The following is a 20,596-nucleotide window of genomic DNA, read 5'->3' as shown; positions in this document are numbered from 1 at the left end:
TATTAAACACAACTATACTTTAAAGTTCGGGCATTACGATTACAGACATACCGCGGTGTATGGTATTTACAACACTGACTGCAGAAAGATGCAATAACAAAAACATGTCGCGGCGTGCAGATTAACGAGCGTGTAGGTTACCTTGAATTAGTTGATTGCACTTACGAAATATGACGGACATTCAAATTAAAGATGAGACCAAAACGTCTGGTGTTAAAACTCCATTAACTGCCGGTTTTACCTGCCTTTTTATCATATTCAAGTAGAGTATGAGATAAATGCTCAATTATACGAAATATATTAGATGTCGCACATTGTATAGTGTTCTGAATATAATTATTGGATAAAGCGTGGCTTTATTACTACAACACAGTCTTGTTTACAGTCACACTTATACATAATGTGCTAGTACAATGAATATTTCAGAATTAACTTTTCTTTCATGCCTGTTGTTAATTATTTATTGCAGACTGTAATTATCCAATAATTTTATTTACATCCGGGTTGATTTTATAACTGTTTAACATTTTTTTCCAATGACTTTACTAAAAGTTATACAGTTGATTGTAAAGCTTTGCACTTTTACAACAACAATGTTTAATTTTACGAAATGAGAATTTTCTGATAATTTTCAAATCTATCAAACTGTAAACAAATTAAAATTATAAATATTTGTAGTGAAGAAATAAATTTTGTCAATTGTCATTGATCCGGATATTGACAGAATTGTGTTTTAAATGTTCGAAAATTTTGATTTCTTTTTTTAAAGTTCAGATAGCGTAAAGTTGACATTTGTGATGAATAATTGAACTATTTTGGATTTCCTTATATAAGAATTATAAATTAATGGGATGACCAATTTATTTATTTCTAAATATTCAAATTGTTTGAAATATGTTTTTAGTAAACTGACTTTGAAGTCTTTATACAGTAGATTTTAAAGCTTTATACTTTATGTTATGCTGGATGAATCTTGTCTATAATATAATATTTATGAGTATTAAAATAAATTTTGTCTTTCAAAACGACGGATATTGCTAAAATATCATGTTTAAGGAGGCTCGAGGGTACAAAAATTTCTAAAACATTTTAAACATATTTTTTGTCATTATAAAATTAATTTATTATGTATTTGTATGATATAGTACAAAAGTCAACCAAAAAAATGGATTCGTTTTGGCCCCAGATGATATTAATAATGTATATATCATTGAAAAATATCCAAATGATCTCCCTTTGATGCAAAAATGATTTTTTTTGCATTAAAATTGAAAGATCTTTTTTGATTTCTCGATGACATATATTTTTAATCATTATTTTCAAATAAGCTGTACTTTAACTAAACAATTGTAAAATGAAGTCAATTTCTGTAAAAAAAAAATTATCTCGATATTATCTAATATATTTCTCCTATTAGTTAAAAAAAAAAGTGCCTTAACAAAAATACAAGCTTCTTTCGAAGACAGATTGTGAGATTAAATGAACGGTGACCCCATTTTAAAAAAAAAGTATATGATGAAGTTCATTTATAGAAAAAAATATTGAAATTCTATATTTAAAAAAAAAATCGATTTATATCCCCGAGCCCCCTTGAATAGTTTAATAACAAGAAACGGAAAAGTTTCAAAGCTGAAGTATGTTTTTTATTCTAAAAATATGCTCCAAACATAAATATAAAAAAATACCTGAGCCTGACCAAAAGGATATGATGAAAAATTGACTTTGCAGTAAAAGAGGAAAATAATTTTAAACTAGTTCAGTAAAACTTTTATTTTTCCTTGTAACTTTTCAATTTAATCGCAATTGTGTATGAACATATATTTAGATTTGCAATAAAACAAAACTTCCCTGATTTACTTTGAAGACTCGTGCTTAAAAGAAAAGTTTTGATCTTGTCATATTAACCGAACAAAAATACCATTCAATTATTTGTTTTGAAGAGCACTATAATTATTATTTACAGAATTGTCACGGTGATATTGTATAAATTTTGTTCCGAGAAAATTTGTAGGCTATAAATTAAAGAATGATCTCCATTATTATTAGATCCTGATAGATCAAATTTGTTTATTTTGCGAAACTGATTAAATTTTGTATGTTTATCTGCTCTAGAAAACAAATTCATTTAGTGACTTTGAATTTTAATAGTGTTTACCGATAAAATTAACAGTATATAAGCATCATAGAAATCTATACTAAACTATAATAATAGACAGTTTTATTTTTAAACGATTTTGTGTTCTGTGAAAACTCTAAATTCAGTTGTTGATTTATATCATTTGAGAGAAAGAAATGTATCTACTGCCTTCTCATACTAATACTTTGTCATCTTTACAAGGATTTTAATATCATAAGTCCTTCATGGCTTCAATGAACATTACATTGAACAATAATTCTGAGAACTCACCTTGCTTGTATTGGAAACCTAAGCTTCACAAAATTCCGTGCAAACAACAGCACATTGCCAGCTCATCTGCATGGTCACTAAAGAATTGTCCATAATATTGACAAAAAATCTGTCTGCAGTGACTAAACTCTTCACAGATACCACGTTTGAAATTATATAATTGCGCCAGACGTACGTTTCATCTACAAAAGATTCATTAGTGACGCTCAAATACAAAAATGTCGAAAAGGCCAAATAAAGTACGAAGTTAAAGAGCATTGAGGACCAAAAATTCCTAAAAGTTTTGCCAAATAAAGCTAAAGTAATCTTTTCCTGAGGTAGAAAAACCTAATATTTAAAAAAAAAAAAAGTTTTTTTAATTTTATAGTAGAAGTGCTGACTACTGGGGTTGCCATACCCTCGGAGAATTAAAACTCCAACAGCAGTGGCATCGACCCAGTGGTTGTAAAAAAACTTATCATAGATACCAGGATTGACATTTTATATTTCCGCCTGAGACGTTTGCATCCACAAAAGACTCATCAGTGACAGTGGTGTAACAGTACATCATAAGAACAAACTATAAAATTCAAATGAAAAAAGCTGAACTCATCGGATGGATACAAATAGAACTACATCTAACAAAAACATCGACCAAGTAAGAAAAAAGACAGTTATTATCCATTCGTTTTATTTGTTTGAACTTTTCATAATGCCATTTGATTAGCGGCTTCCACTATGAATTTTGCTCGGATTGTTGTGTGATTTTAGTTTTTATTTATATAAAAGAAAAGCATATTAAATAGGGTATCCATGCTTGACACAAAATCTGTACATGCTGTGCAAAAATACACAAAAGCAAATTTACGGAGTTTTTATCATGTTTATTGCTGTAAAAATTGACTGAGGTATACACAGTCTATAATTAAAAAAAAAATGAAATAAGGCATGTTTGTCTTTGATTTTTTCTAGGTATCCATCAATATTAATACATTATCATATTAATAACATAAAAAAATATTATATATTTAAACCAAAACTACAGAATTGTAGGAGGTTGCATCAGTCACCTGACATTTGTCAACTACATGCATAAGAGATGGAATGCAGTATGAACATTTCCGTTAAAAAAAAGCAAAACACGGTAAAAATTATCATGTATTGGCAAAAGCCTTGATAAATCGAGTGGGCCTGAAAACTAACGATGTAAGGTATAATTTTAAGTTATTTATTATAATTTCAAATTGAAAATATACGGTATTTTAGGATATTTTCCATCTATCAACATTCTTCTTACTGTTAAGTATTGGTCAAAGTTTGATTATAGGTGCTATAACTTTAACTTCAATTTTGCAATAAATAATTCTTCGATGAATACAATTTTTAAACTTATAAAAAAACAGTAAGCAATTCACCGATTTTGAAAATATTATGAACGTTTTGAAACTGCCCAAGATGCACATTAGAGATATGCATGATGGTAACACGTTGTTGAATTTATAATGAATTGAAAATGATCTGTAGAAAATTTGAAACATTAACATAACACACGTTGATTTGTTTGAATACTCGTGTACAACAATATTTAAATCATTTTCTGTCCGACGTTAATCAAATGTTCATTTTGAATTAATTATTATATATTGGAAAGTATGTCACAATGCACGTGACACAGCATTTAAAGCTGAATGAAATCAGTGAAGTAAAAAAACCTATTGATCATATTTGATTACTATCTGGATTATTATAGGTCTTGTATCTGCAAATTTGTATATATGTATTTATGGCAATGCCGAAAGATTTTAAATTCAATAAAATATGTATTTTATTTCATGATGAAATATATGAATACACTATTAATTGTTGTTTTCTGTTGTTTTTTTTTCTTTCTGTTACGCATTTTCTTTTGCGTCGTATTACTATATCAGGACAATTTTCTTCAAATTTCTTAGTAAAATTTAAAGGTTATACAATTATGAGTAAATTGGAAAAGAGTTTGTACCGCAATCGTTAACGTGATTTTTTTCATGACCGACATACTAATTTATGACCTAAGTTCGGCTTTCTTTCCTTTAAGACACTTGGCGATGTAATGTGTCTTTTATTTAATAATACTATTTGTATGGTTTAATAACTATTATATCCATTACCCTCTGACTTTAGTGACATGATATTATATATGAATGATCTTTAACCAAAAGATCGTACTTATGCAAACTTGTATCAGTTTACTATCATTAAACTAAATTGGGTGAACAATTTTCGTTGAAATTACAATGGCCTGTAAATATAGACAACAATAGTATACCGCTTTTCATAATTGGATTTAGAGAAAAAAAACGAAAGCGAGCTTCAAACCAAAATCGAGGGAAACACATTAACTATCATTGGAAAACAACGGAACTACAAAAACACTGAACTGATACAAAAAAATACGGCAACTCACATAGACACGTAAAAGACACTATATAAGATGTCGATTTTTTAAAAGCAAAACAGAAAGATTGTAAAAATACGTATGCCGCTGTACATATGTAATTGCATTTATTATTTGGCTAATCCGGATTGAATTAATATCAAAACTTCCTATTGTTTATACTCTACACACAAGTTCCCTTCTGATGATATCAATAAATAGTATATTATAAAAACAGAAATTGACTTCAAAGTCTATGTTGCAAGTCTTAAAATTCTTACGTTGTGTAAAAATACATCTTTTAATTTCCCGTTTCTAAAACGGACATATTCTTTTCCCGATCTAATACCGTTTTCTTTACTTAATTCATACGTTCTTCGTATGGACATACAACATGTAAATGAGTTTGAGAAACAATTGCAGTTTGGACAACTCTTCTCAAGGGACCAAATGCACACAAATTAGCAATTGTATGTCACTGTTTGTTCTGCAACAATACGCAGAGTCCAAACCGCAAATTCACATGTAAACGGCCATGTCATGGAAAATGTAAAATAAATCAAACAAAAAAACTAACAACCTAATTTATGTACAAAACAATGTACGGTACACAGCAATAAACGGCAACCACTGAATAACAGGTTCCTGACTTCGGGCATGCACGTATAGTATGTTGTGAGGTTGAGAACGTTTGAAGGAGCCTTACAGTCCTCTAAGCTTAGACAGTGGTGTTACAGTAACATATAGCAACAAACTATATAAAAATCAGTGAACAAGGCTTAAGGTGGATCATCGGTTAATATTTCCTCAGATTGATTTTTTTTATACTCAAAGAGACAGATTTCCTTTTCCTTTTACATTGTCTTATTCAAACATATTATACACGTATTATCGTCACGGTGATAGTTTTGAAGCTATAAGTCGAGCAAAATAGCCAACACTTGTATAATAATGTACTAATAATGTGTCATTTTTATAAGTTTCCTGTTTACAAAACTTTGATTCTTTTTTAAAAACTAACCTTTCTTAGACCATCATGTATTATTTGTGAAGTTGATACGGAATATTTATCAACAAGGTCTTGGTACCTAAATAAACTTCAAGAAAATGACAAAAATGTCTCATCAAACTTGTTTTCTTGCTACATACATGTAGAAAACAAAGTCACATTCTGTCTAACTATTTTACTATAAGAGTTAGGGGCATCGGTGGTCGAATGGTCTAAGTAGTTACGACAGTAGTAACTAGTTAATTAAAACTGAGTTCAAACCCCGCTCGTGGGTTGCAATCGACTCTTATCTTAATTGAGTAGACTTGTCAGTTTTCCTATCAAAGGTCTGTGGTTTTTCTCCAGGTACTCCGACCTCTTCCACTAATTAAAACTAACCGCCAAAACAACGCCCAAAGCCAGTGCTTGAAAGTGCTTCATCAATATTGACGTATCAATAAAAGTTCCGCTTGTTTTTTCTTTGATTCACTCGTGCTATGCTTTTCATCATAATTTGAATATTCAAACCGGTTTTGTAAAAGTAGATGTATAAAAAACACAATATCAATACCATGCCGGTGTACCGTCAATATAATACTATAAATTAAAAATCAGTGCAAACTCACAAATGCATGTCTACATGATATTCTATAATGCAGATGATCTAATTCTATATTTATATCTCATAGTTTTGTTTACTAATAATAATGGAGTAAACAACATCTTTTCATATTTAAATTCTTTGTATACAGAGTCAAGTCATGATTACCATTTTCCAACAATTGATGATTTATCTTCATATATTATAATTAAAAATTGTATATGCGTGATTAAACATCTATACTTGTTTACCATAAATATCCCCTAGAAAATGCATAAAATATTCAAATCGAAATCGCAGTTATATTCCAGGGTTCATATTTAATTCTTGGAACTGCAATTATAGACTATGCTATATAAATGCGCGTCTATAACAATTTGGAACTGCATTGTACCGAACGATTTGAAAGTAGAAACACAAAACTCGGTGTTGTTATAGTTAATAATCAGGTAAGTTTATGGTTTGGCGTTTATATGTTTTAATTAATGTGTTGGAACGGATTATTTTTTTTGACTTTTTTCAAAATATGTGTCAATAAAGACGTATACATGTAGCTATGAAAAGTCACAGCTAAATACTAATCAAATATGCACGGGACACAGATACATGTATCCTTTTGTTCGATGTGTGCTATAAAAGAGGGACGAAAGATAACAGAGGGACAGTCAACCTCATAAATCGAAAATAAACTGACAACGCCATGGCAAAAGGAAAAAGGCAAAACAGACAAACAATAGTACAGATGCCACAACATTGTAAACTACAGAAATAAGCAGCACGAACCCCACAAAAAACTACAGGTGATCTCAGGTGCTCCGGAAGAGTAGGCAGATCCTGCTCCACATGTGGCATCCGTCGTGTAAATGTTGAAATAACTTTGTAAATATTTTTTTTTTCAAGCCAGAGTTAGTTTGTATTTCCATAGACTGATTCCAGTTTCAACTCATCAAACAAATTAACAAGATTTAGGAAAAAAAATATGCCCGAAACTATAAATTACCAATATCAATCGGAATAAAATATCTGTCCATATTTTTGTGTCGCACGACTTAAGGTGGAAAATAACACTACATAGAGATAACTTTGTGAAAATCAGCCGAACGTGTTTAATCACATATGCTATTGTTATTGAAATATTAAGCTTCACAACGATCAAGACTTGTTTTTTTCAATCTGCTATATATCCGATAAAAATTTCCGATAAAGTGTGTGGTTCAATATTATATTTTTATTAATGGGCCAATAAAAATATTCTGTCAGATTTTTATGAAAATTAAACGAGCCAGATTCATATTAGTCCAGGTACTTGGTACCCCCTTAATATCAATTGATAGTTTACTGTTTAAGGGATCTTCCAGAAGATATAATCTAATATAATGTCGATGACTTCTGCAAACTGGAGCAGCGAATCTAAATCAGTTGATGGTATATGGACAGAAACCACTGTTAAAGTTGAGGAAACCTTCGAATATCCCGATGGGAGTACACAAACAAAGACCAGGACAATTGAATTGGATGGAAAACCTACTCAAATAGAAATTGTAAGATATTCAAAATCAAAAAGCATCTCTTAACTTGTCGATTTGTTTTATTGTGCAATAATCTGTGTTCATTAACATGATTAATTGATTTCATAAATTGTGATTGAATATTTTCGTTTTATCTTGATTGCAGAAGCCAAAAGTTCAAAAACAACTTTTAGTATTGTATTGTCTACATTTTTTATGCCCTTTTTACTCATTTTAATGTATCAATAATTAACCGATTTCTGTGGTTCTTGTGTGTTGGTCGTGCATTTGTAACGTATATGATAATGTGGATGTATCAATAAAAAAAATGTTAAGTCATAATTAATCTTGATATTACATATGTCTTTCCTTCTTTGTTAGCATCATGTAAGTGTTCATTTGAAGGTCCTAAAGGATTAATTCATTTTGCTATTAGATTAGCATTGGAACTGTGAAAATGTAATCAAATGTACCAGGTTTTAATTTAATACGCCAGACGCGCGTTTCGTCTACATAAGACTCACCAGTGCTGCTCAGATAAAAATAGATATACAGCTGTTAAATCTGTTTACATGTTTTATTTATGATGTTCATCCTTAACTTTCAAACATTTGACTTGAAGTGCTCCTGTTCATGATAAAAACAATTAAGCTGAGCGAATCGAATGCAAATAATTTATGAAGTATTATTCTTATTTATTACCAATCACATCATACTTAATGTTTCAACCTGTGTATAGTTTGTTTTGCATTTAAAATATATACATTGTCTTTTCATCCTGTTTTTTTTTTTTATAGTAAATTACGCATTAGAATGAATCATGTGACGTATGGATGTTCATCAATGTTTATTTAATGAAATATAATAAAAATCAATAACGAAGGAAAATTTTTGAAACACAATGTCAACTTCGGCACTGATTTAATGATACATGAAAGAACGAAAAAAAATTATTGAACACGTTTCCATTCATTCTCCTTTTTTGAATTTCACTAGAATGCTATGGTTGAATCAACGCGAGAACCACAAAACTCTGACTGTACTAAACAAACAGAAGAAGACTTTCAAAGAGAAGCAGTAAGAGAACATAACACGCTACGTCAAAGGCATGGGGTACCGCCTCTTAGCTTAGCACAAGATTTGTGTGTACTTGCACAGGAATGGGCAAACTATTTGATAAATAACAACAAACATGGTCACAGCTCAAACAAACTTGGAGAAAACCTAGCGGATAAGGCCGGAAATTATCCTAACTTAGATTATGCAGGTTGTTATAACATGATTATTGATAAAGCTAACACACTATATGGGTAACATGTATACATACATTTGTATTTGGTTTTCTGTTCAATTTTTACATAAATTAGGTTGTTAGTTCTGTCGTTTGAATTGTTTTACATTGTCATTTTAGGGCCTTTTATAGAGTTCAACATACGTTTGGACAGTTATACATTCTTGACTTTCATATATTTACCTTGATATTTCCTGTTGAACGTTAAAACAGATGAGCTTGTGAATGATTATTTTCATTTGTACACTGCTGGTGTCAGTTCTTTTTTGGTGACGAACTATGGTGTGTGGTGTACTTCATATTATCTTAAGAAGGATTCATGATTAATCTATATTGATATATTGATATAACAGTTCTGATAATGTATGTTAATATAAACAGGTTTTTGTTTTCATTAATATGAATTATAACAACGACTCACAAGGGGTTGTATATTGATATTTATTTTTGATTGATCGTAAAACGGTGGTAAACATTTTCCGAAGATACTTAAAGGAAAATCCATCACATTTCATAATACACTCAGAAATATTGTTACATATAATATCGCTTACAATTATAGGAAGGGAAGTTACTAAATACTGGTACAGTGAAAACGAGAATTACCAATTCTATGGAATGGAACCGCCTTCTTATGAGGAAATTGGAGAAGGTAAGAGTTTAAACAGTACATCATTAACACTGGCCAAAAGCATTAACCAAAAATATGTATCTAAAAGATTTCCAAGAGCGTTCGAAACAAAAGGTTATAAGTACGAAGCACATGTAGATTATAGGTTAAGATTCGACAACAAAACACATGATATAGAAAAACAAAATGTAAGAATACGACAGCGTATTATAGATCTAGAAAACAAAGTGAAGAAATGTTGTATATTACATTAAGTCACAGGACGAGAAATATTTCAATTCTTTATGGGTTGATTTAAAATAAATAAACAAGTAAGCACAAAATGTGGTTGTTAAATTTGATAGAAGCGTTTCTGCGCTTCTTTGTTAAATATTTGTTGTTTTTGTTCTAATGTATATTGTGAAACGGTGATGACTTATGTACCCCTATTTTGACAATTTTACCTATTATATCTGTTCTGTTCATGCATTGTTGTAAGTGTTATGGAATTTGATTCAACTGTCATACAAGTGAGAGGATTAGCGCTATAAAATCAGGTTCAATTCACCATTTTCTATATTTGAAAATGTCTGTACCATGTTAGAAATATGACAGCTGTTTTCTATTCGTTTGATGTGTTTTGTCATTTGATTTTGTCATTTGATTAGGGACTTTCCATTTTGGATTTTCTTCGGTGTTCATTTTTTTTGTGATTATACTTCATACGTAATGCACTAAGTGAAGTAACAAATAATTTACCAATTATTTGAAGGAAATAATATAAAATGTGCATGCATTTTATGCTAGATTAAGCATAGATTACAGGATAATAAATAAGTAAACGTTAAGATATGTATGTTTGTTCTAAATGTGGAAATCACTAGTTTCTTTCTGTTGTATTATATAAGTACAATTTATTCAACGGAGTAGGAAGTTCATTCTTTCTATTTAATTGCAGATAAAGAATATGGTCACTTTACCCAAGTAGTATGGAAAGGATCAAGAGAAATGGGAATTGGAAAAGCCAAGAAGGATGACAGGGTCGTTGTTGTTGCCAACTACAGACCAGCAGGAAATTGTATTGGCTTTTATGCGAAAAATGTCTTTCCACCAAAATGATATGCCGAATTGAAGGAACATTTCGAACTTTTAATTTATTTTTTTGTATAAATGACTATGTTTGTATTCATCAGATATCAAAATCAATATATATTCGAAAGATTTACTTCTTATGATTTATGCAAAAAAAAACTGCAATTCTACTAATATATAATTTTATAGCGCCAAGTTTAATGTGCGGTGTTACTTTCATTAAAATTAGACCATTTTTGAATATACAAAACATTACTGTATCCAAGTGTAACATGTTTTTAGAAGAATGGACAATTTATTACACACTCAAGCAAACGTAAAAAAAATGTGACAAAAAGGAATAGATAGAGCAATGTAAATTTGCAAGTAAACTTGATTTTTTCCTGGTTTTATATTAGTGTTCAATGAGAATCATTATTAATAATGAAATTTAGAAATTCATTTTGGTATCTCCCTGCAGTTTGCCATTGCAAATATTGTGATGCTACGCATAAAATCTAAAAATTCTATTTTTACACCATTCATCACTTAAAACATTTGACATAAATTTCATGTAGATGTTTGATATTAACCACGTTAAAGACATAATTTCATAATCCGACGTAATATCCATTGGCAAATGACGTTTTTCTTAATTTTGGATGTAGTGTTTAAAAATCATCATGAATTTTGTTTTCCTTTGTACATTTGTATTCCCAAGGAATTAATACTTTCAATTCAAATTACTTGTTTATCAAATATATGTACCGCATGATTTTCTATAATAAACATAATAAATAGTATTTTCAGAGGATTTCATTGATTTCTTCCATATATAATTGGAATGTTCAATAATTTGAAGAAATCTTGAATAAACTTGCACAATATATACAAATTTTAACGTGTCCTTTGCAGCTTTTACAACAATGGTTCGATGCATATGCGGGTTGAACAATTTAGTTGATGTCTTTGAATTAATAGAGATAATATATTGTAAGATATATAATTGATAAAGTTACTTAAATGCGACTGTCATACAAGTGACAGGTTTATTTAGATTAAACACCTGGTTTATTCCGCCATTTCTAAAAAAAAAATGGCTGTTCCAAGTGAGAAATATGATAGTTGTTATCCATTCGTTTGATGTGTTTGAGCTTTTGATTTTGCCATTTGATAAGGGATTTTCCGTTTTGAATTTTCCTCTGAGTTCAGTATTTTGGTGATTTTACTTTTTAAATACGTTTATCACTATCTAATTTAAAAACATGCACGCTTCTCAGTTATTCGTACATACACAGGGTTCTTATGCATTATTGTATGCTGTTAACAAAATAAAACCAAACACTATTGACAATCGATTATTGTAATAGATGTCTATGTAGATCGTGTTAACTGCATTATACCAAACCAACCCAAGGTTAACATCTACAAAAAATTGAGGAGCTCAAGTTTCTACTATGTCATAGATTTTCAAGACTGAGTGAGTAGAACAGTATCATTCTTCCTAGGTAAGAAATGGATTCTCAGACTTACACATATTTGTTTTACGTTCATTTTTTTATATAAATAAGGCCGTTAGTTTTCTCGTTTGAATTGTTTAACATTGTCTTGTCGGGGTCTTTTATAGCTGACTATGCGGTATAGGCTCTGTTTATTGTTGAAGGCCGTACGATGACCTATAATTGCTAATATCTTTGTCATTTTAGTCTCTTGTGGACAGTTGTCTCATTTGCAATCATACCACATCTCCTTTTTTTATATATTATTCATGTTTGCATGTAGTCACATACAATGCTAAAATTTCAAAATTCAATTCTAAAGCGTATCTGTGGATACAAGTTAAATATAATTTACTTATTATTGAACCACATAGGGAAGAAAAAATGCAGTATTATCAACTTCGCTGTGATTTAATTTCCCTGCTCATCTCATATATGGCATAGTGCGGGTTAAACATGTTTGAACAGACAAATAAATCTGTTAAGAAAATCAACTTTCACCATTTTCTTCTGAAAATACCTTCAATGAGTTTTTTTCAAGCTCTTCGTTGGATTTGATTAAATAATGATTCGTGTGTAACGCCGCATGCAGCGCTGTTCGATTTTTGGTGGTCAACTCTTTTAATGGAGTAAACCAGAGTGCATTAGTGCGATATGAAAATAATTGTATAACAAGAATGTCTCCCCAGTACACGGATGCCCAACTCGCACTATCATTTTTTATGTTCAGTGGACCGTGAAATTGGGGGTCAGAACTCTAATTTGACATTAAAATTAGAAAGATGATATCATGAGGAACATATATACTTAGTTTCAGGTTGATTGGTCTTAAACTTCATCAAAAACTATTTCGACCAAAAACTTTCACCTGAAACTATACAGACGAACGAACGAACGGATGAACAGACGGACGAACGGACGAACGGATACACAGACCAGAAAACATAATGCCCCTCTACTATCGTAGTTGAGGCATGAAAATAGGAGTTGTATGTACCTGCTACGTTCTTGAATCGAACGCACAACATCAGGATTGACAGGATACTGATATAGTTATAAGACTTTTAAAACGACTCAGTCAATGAGATCCATTTCTGTTGGATGATTTAATAAGTTTATATGGTAATTTCCTTTTTGAATTTGCATTTCAGTTCGGTCAATATGAACTGTCGTTAATACATTAAACTTGAACAAGTCTCTAGTCGAAGGCATAGTACCACTAAGAAAAGCTATTATTTATCATACGAATACAATCCTATATATTGTTATATCCAATGCATTCTTATCGAGATATACCAACTGCTCGACAACAAATTAAGCCTCAGTTAGTTCGTTTCCAGAGCTCATATGTAATTTTTGTACATTTGTATTCCCAAGGAATTAATACTTTCAATTCAAATTACTTGTTTATCAAATATATGTACCGCATGATTTTCTATAATAAACATAATAAATAGTATTTTCAGAGGATTTCATTGATTTCTTCCATATATAATTGGAATGTTCAATAATTTGAAGAAATCTTGAATAAACTTGCACAATATATACAAATTTTAACGTGTCCTTTGCAGCTTTTACAACAATGGTTCGATGCATATGCGGGTTGAACAATTTAGTTGATGTCTTTGAATTAATAGAGATAATATATTGTAAGATATATAATTGATAAAGTTACTTAAATGCGACTGTCATACAAGTGACAGGTTTATTTAGATTAAACACCTGGTTTATTCCGCCATTTCTAAAAAAAAAATGGCTGTTCCAAGTGAGAAATATGATAGTTGTTATCCATTCGTTTGATGTGTTTGAGCTTTTGATTTTGCCATTTGATAAGGGATTTTCCGTTTTGAATTTTCCTCTGAGTTCAGTATTTTGGTGATTTTACTTTTTAAATACGTTTATCACTATCTAATTTAAAAACGTGCACGCTTCTCAGTTATTCGTACATACACAGGGTTCTTATGCATTATTGTATGCTGTTAACAAAATAAAACCAAACACTATTGACAATCGATTATTGTAATAGATGTCTATGTAGATCGTGTTAACTGCATTATACCAAACCAACCCAAGGTTAACATCTACAAAAAATTGAGGAGCTCAAGTTTCTACTATGTCATAGATTTTCAAGACTGAGTGAGTAGAACAGTATCATTCTTCCTAGGTAAGAAATGGATTCTCAGACTTACACATATTTGTTTTACGTTCATTTTTTTATATAAATAAGGCCGTTAGTTTTCTCGTTTGAATTGTTTAACATTGTCTTGTCGGGGTCTTTTATAGCTGACTATGCGGTATAGGCTCTGTTTATTGTTGAAGGCCGTACGATGACCTATAATTGCTAATATCTTTGTCATTTTAGTCTCTTGTGGACAGTTGTCTCATTTGCAATCATACCACATCTCCTTTTTTTATATATTATTCATGTTTGCATGTAGTCACATACAATGCTAAAATTTCAAAATTCAATTCTAAAGCGTATCTGTGGATACAAGTTAAATATAATTTACTTATTATTGAACCACATAGGGAAGAAAAAATGCAGTATTATCAACTTCGCTGTGATTTAATTTCCCTGCTCATCTCATATATGGCATAGTGCGGGTTAAACATGTTTGAACAGACAAATAAATCTGTTAAGAAAATCAACTTTCACCATTTTCTTCTGAAAATACCTTCAATGAGTTTTTTTCAAGCTCTTCGTTGGATTTGATTAAATAATGATTCGTGTGTAACGCCGCATGCAGCGCTGTTCGATTTTTGGTGGTCAACTCTTTTAATGGAGTAAACCAGAGTGCATTAGTGCGATATGAAAATAATTGTATAACAAGAATGTCTCCCCAGTACACGGATGCCCAACTCGCACTATCATTTTTTATGTTCAGTGGACCGTGAAATTGGGGGTCAGAACTCTAATTTGACATTAAAATTAGAAAGATGATATCATGAGGAACATATATACTTAGTTTCAGGTTGATTGGTCTTAAACTTCATCAAAAACTATTTCGACCAAAAACTTTAACCTGAAACTATACAGACGAACGAACGAACGGATGAACAGACGGACGAACGGACGAACGGATACACAGACCAGAAAACATAATGCCCCTCTACTATCGTAGTTGAGGCATGAAAATAGGAGTTGTATGTACCTGCTACGTTCTTGAATCGAACGCACAACATCAGGATTGACAGGATACTGATATAGTTATAAGACTTTTAAAACGACTCAGTCAATGAGATCCATTTCTGTTGGATGATTTAATAAGTTTATATGGTAATTTCCTTTTTGAATTTGCATTTCAGTTCGGTCAATATGAACTGTCGTTAATACATTAAACTTGAACAAGTCTCTAGTCGAAGGCATAGTACCACTAAGAAAAGCTGTTATTTATCATACGAATACAATCCTATATATTGTTATATCCAATGCATTCTTATCGAGATATACCAACTGCTCGACAACAAATTAAGCCTCAGTTAGTTCGTTTCCAGAGCTCATATGTAATACACTCTTCACATAGTGACGTATAGCTGTTTGTTTTCATTATATCAGCGAAGAAAAATCCGGATAATGGGTTGATTCTGTGCAAAAAAAAAACACATTATACAATACGAAGTTGTGTTATGAATTCGAATGGGATATCAAAATCATATACTGTCCATTCATTGGTTTTCACGGATAGCATTTTTACCTCAGTGGGTACCGTTTGTTTTTTGGTGGGTATTTATTTTCGTTGTTTCCTCGAAGGCTTCATCCAACTTTTGGAAAATAAAAAAAAATGTTTAACATTCAGATTTGTTGAAACAAATGAATTCACAGTTACCTTCAATAATGAACAAAAGCTATACTGTATAAAATATAAAATTGAGAATGGAAATGGGGAATGTGTCAAAGAGACAACAACCCGACCAAATAAAAAACAACAGCAGAAGGTCACCAACAGGTCTTCAATGTAGCGAGAAATTCCCGCACCCGGAGGCGTCCTTCAGCTGGCCCCTAAACAAATATATACTAGTCCAGTGATAATGAACGCCATACTAATTTCCAAATTGTACACAAGAAACTAAAATTAAAATAATACAAGACTAACAAAGGCCAGAGGCTCCTGACTTGGGACAGATGCAAAATTGCGACGGGGTTAAACATGTTTGTGAGATCTCAACCCTCCCCTATACCTCTAACCAATGTAGAAAAGTAAACGCATAACAATACGCACATTAAAATTCAGTTCAAGAGAAGTCTATAGTTTATTAAAAATGTCCAAATATGAAAAAATGAAAAATATTAAAATAACACACAAAACAATCAACGACTTGTTGTGAAACAAAACAAAAAACACAAACACAGACAATGGCTGAGTTAAATGCCTTTGACGTTGGACACATACATACATAATTTGGTAAATTTGAAGTTTTGTGAGAGTGCTGTGTGACGTTTTCTATCTTCGGGACCTGTTGGTACATAAGAAAATACAATATGACACTTGGTTGGAAAATTCTTGAGAAACCAGATCAAAACGATGCATTACAATTGATGTCAGGGGATTATCAGCCTTAGTGTATAGTGGCATCGGACTACTAACACAAAGGTTTCTGGTTCGATTCCCGTTCCGAGATGAAAATTTCAGGGATTGAATTTTCGTCTCTCCCCTGGTACCATTTGCGAGTATGGTCTTGAGTAAACGCCGAAAAGGGACGATAAATAGCTGTCCCGTGTTAAGAGAGAGAGAGAGAGAGTCATATCTCTTGCAATTAAAAAACACCCTGGTAGATTTCGAAAACGACCAGGCTAATGTCGCTACAAGGCAGCACTCGCACTCGCAATATGGAGAAGGATTAATATAAGTTTTAATAACTTGTTTTCCAATCCACTATAAAGAAATATGCTTAAACTAAATTATTAACAAAATCGTTAATAATTAATAATTGTTATACATTGATCACAGTTTATGTTTCATGGCTGACTTGCAATATTTGATAATATCGGTAAATGCATGCATATTGTTCTTGAAATAACAGCTGCCTAATAAATGCGTGAGTTATCATTTTGTTAAAAACAATTTATTCAGAGAAGGATTATGATTTTGAATTATTCCTTGTACAAAAATTCCAAAATATATGGGATGACCAACAAATATTTACCTACATTTTGTAATGCTTCAAATCTTTTCTTTTAAAGTTTGTATACACTAGGTTCCTCAGCTTTTTAAGGTGAGTTATCAGAAATAGACTTTTCCGTAATTCTCCAATCAATAAAAATGTGTTCGAATTCAAATTTTATTTTTGTTGTGTTGAAATACATTTGGTTAATTGTTATAGCTAGGAATGTTTTATTTCTGAATTTCTTTTCTAAATGCAGATAGAATTGATGAAATAACAATGTATATGAATAATTGAACTAATTTAGTTTCCTTTGTATACATGTTTGTAAAACATTCATGCGTGTCTTTCCCCCTAATATAAAAATAATCTCCATGTTTATCCCGAGCGTATTTTTATTTAAAAAATGACCAAAATTAATTTCTGAGAAAATAATTTTTATCAGGGTCATTAATACTTTTGCATACTTGTTTTCTCCTTGACTAAAATGAATTTCTTCAATTGACATTGCAATTTCACAGTATTATGCTTAATACTTATTATGCTAATAAGATGTAAACTCGATAAATTCATGCTAATTAATTTTTCACAAACCTCATCTATCAAGATTCTTCATTCACTGCAAATGAAATAAATTATTTATTTTGATCAGCGTCATTAAACAAATTCTTCCACTGGCTTTGAAGTTTTATAGTGTTATATTTTCATGTTGTACCGAGAACATTAGTATAAGATTAATATAATACAAATTTCTACTCATGGTTTTTCATACATCCTAATATATAGTTTTTATTAAGAAAATATTCATTGAATTATTCGCTTTTATCTGATTTACAACAAATGTTCCCCTACTGACACCATGAATTAATGCAAAGTCTTGTATTCTGAGAAAGGTAAAAGTATGCTTGTTTTTTTTTAATAATTCTGTGAGTATTCAAAAAGTTTGATAACCTATATGTTTTTAGCATAAACAAGTGTACGAAAAGACATTATATTATTAACTCAAAATAGCCTGCATCGCTCTCTTGACATGTTTGCATTGATATAATGCATTTTAATATGAAAATATTCGATATATTTTTCATAACGCTAAACATACAAATATAAGAAAAATTACTTATATCATTCACTTGCAATTTATCTCTTGATTGGTCAGTACAATATTCTATGAATCATTAAATATTACAAATTTGTATTTTGACATTGATAACTTACCAAACAAAAAAATAATATAATTCCTATTCTTACAAAAAGAAAAAGTGAACGTTATTTCTTCTTCGCATGTTATTGTTCATCCACATTTAAACCTTTCTGATCAAAGTTCGCGTCGGTTTAAATAATGGCTTCAAGCTTTTAGATCAAAACATTGTGTACTCTGTATCAAAGTGTATGTTTTCCTGTTAGAGTAGTATAATATTTTAAGTTATGATATATTTGGCGCGGATGAAAAAATCACATCCTATCATTCAATACCCTTCTTAACTTTATACACGCGATTAAAGTTAAGTAATATCTAACAACAAGGTTTATCGGTATACACATTGAAAAATTAATAATTAATAAATTTTTTACAAGTCAATAATTCTCGTGAAGATAAAATGGGTATGTGAAAAATGGCCGTTGTTATATAATAGAGGTCGTTCTTGTGTATATTACATTTTAATGTTGTGTTTCTTTTGTGTCGTAGTTCTCCTCTTATATTTGATGCGTTACCCATTGTTTTAGTTTGTAACCCGGATTTGTTTTTTTCTCAATCGATTTATGAATTTCGAACAGTGGTTTAATAGTGTTGCCTTTATTTAGACATCCGTAAATAAAGCTTGGCAATGTTTATAGTTTAATGAAGGCATTTATCATTTATCCTTATGAACTAAAAACAAAATAGTACAAAATTTTGATTTTTATTAGAGGTACATGTATAATTAGCATTCAAACATAAATTATTAGTTATGACAACATTATAATCTATTAAAAATCAATTTGGTAGTTTTAAGGTCGTACCAATTGTATAGTACCCACAACACTATGGCTAAAAATGAAAAAGACAAACAAACAAATAATAGTACATAAGAAACGACATAGAAAACTAAAGACTGAGCGACACAAACCCCGCCAAAAACTGAGAGGTTTTAATAATCTTTTAGAACAATTTATAAGATATCAAATGACCCATTCTGACATTTGTTCAATATCAATGTAGTTAATTCGAATGTTATACAAGTGAGAGGTTTGTACGAAGGGGTTTAGCTAGCTATCAAAACAGGTATTATCCACTATTTCCTACTTATGAAAATGTCTGAACCTAGTCAGGAATATGACAGTTGTTTTCCATTCGTTTGATGTGTTTAAACTTTGATTTTGCTATTTCATTAGTGAATTTCCGTTTTGAATTTTCTTGAGAGTTATGTATTTCTGTGATTTTTCTTTTTTGTAAATATATTTCCAATAGGGTACGTTTTTGTTTTTAAAAGTCACCAATTGTCAGTCATTTTCGTTAATGGATTTGCTACAAAATAACAACACTAAGCAATAACCTCATAAGAAACATTAATGATGTGTTTGGTTTCGTTCCATTCAGTGGTTGTCTTACAGAAAACATTTGTATGTGTTGTCCATACGATTCTGTGTTAAACGAAGTCCGCGGCTGGTGGCCATTTTGAATGATGGATCAGCTACAAAGTAACAACAATAAGCAGCACCCGATAAGAAATATTCGTGCCATGTTTTGTTTCATTCCATTCAGTGGTTCTCTTAAAGATGACATTTTTATTTAATCTCCATATAGCTCTATGTTAAACGAAGTTCCCTTGATGGCGGCCATCTTTGATAATTGATCAGCTCCAAATGAAACACCACTTGGTCAGCATCCCATAACAACCATACATGCCATGTCGAGTTTCATTCCATCAGTGGTTCTCTTAGTGATGAGAAAAGCTCACATGGTACTTTTGGCTAGTTGAACTAAAAATGCATTTGGTTAATAAAACGACTAGTCCGTCTTTATTTTCCTTCTTTTCTGCAAGAAACACTGTGAAACAGGTGACCTAATGTGTGTGTGTGTGTGTGTGTCTTTTTTTTTTTTTTTTTTTTTATCAAATATTGATATTAATTATCTAATTCAAA

The 20,596-nt window shown here is 30.8% G+C and overlaps 1 protein-coding gene across 1 annotated transcript; it reads left to right on the top strand.

Annotated features, from left to right (window-relative positions):
- The first annotated feature begins 8,901 nt into the window (after positions 1–8,901).
- On the top strand, positions 8,902–11,523 carry LOC134690665 (Golgi-associated plant pathogenesis-related protein 1-like). Its single transcript, XM_063550656.1, has 3 exons — positions 8,902–9,166; positions 9,753–9,842; positions 10,759–11,523. Exons 1-3 carry the CDS (start codon positions 8,902–8,904, stop codon positions 10,917–10,919), a joined length of 516 nt encoding a protein of 171 aa, XP_063406726.1. The 3' UTR covers positions 10,920–11,523.
- The last annotated feature ends 9,073 nt before the right edge of the window (positions 11,524–20,596 follow it).

Source organism: Mytilus trossulus, chromosome 11, assembly GCF_036588685.1.
Source record: "Mytilus trossulus isolate FHL-02 chromosome 11, PNRI_Mtr1.1.1.hap1, whole genome shotgun sequence".
NCBI classification, from domain to species: Eukaryota; Metazoa; Mollusca; class Bivalvia; order Mytilida; family Mytilidae; genus Mytilus; species Mytilus trossulus.
The sequence above is the reverse complement of the archived record's forward strand: the minus strand, read 5'-3'. Positions and strand labels throughout refer to the sequence as shown.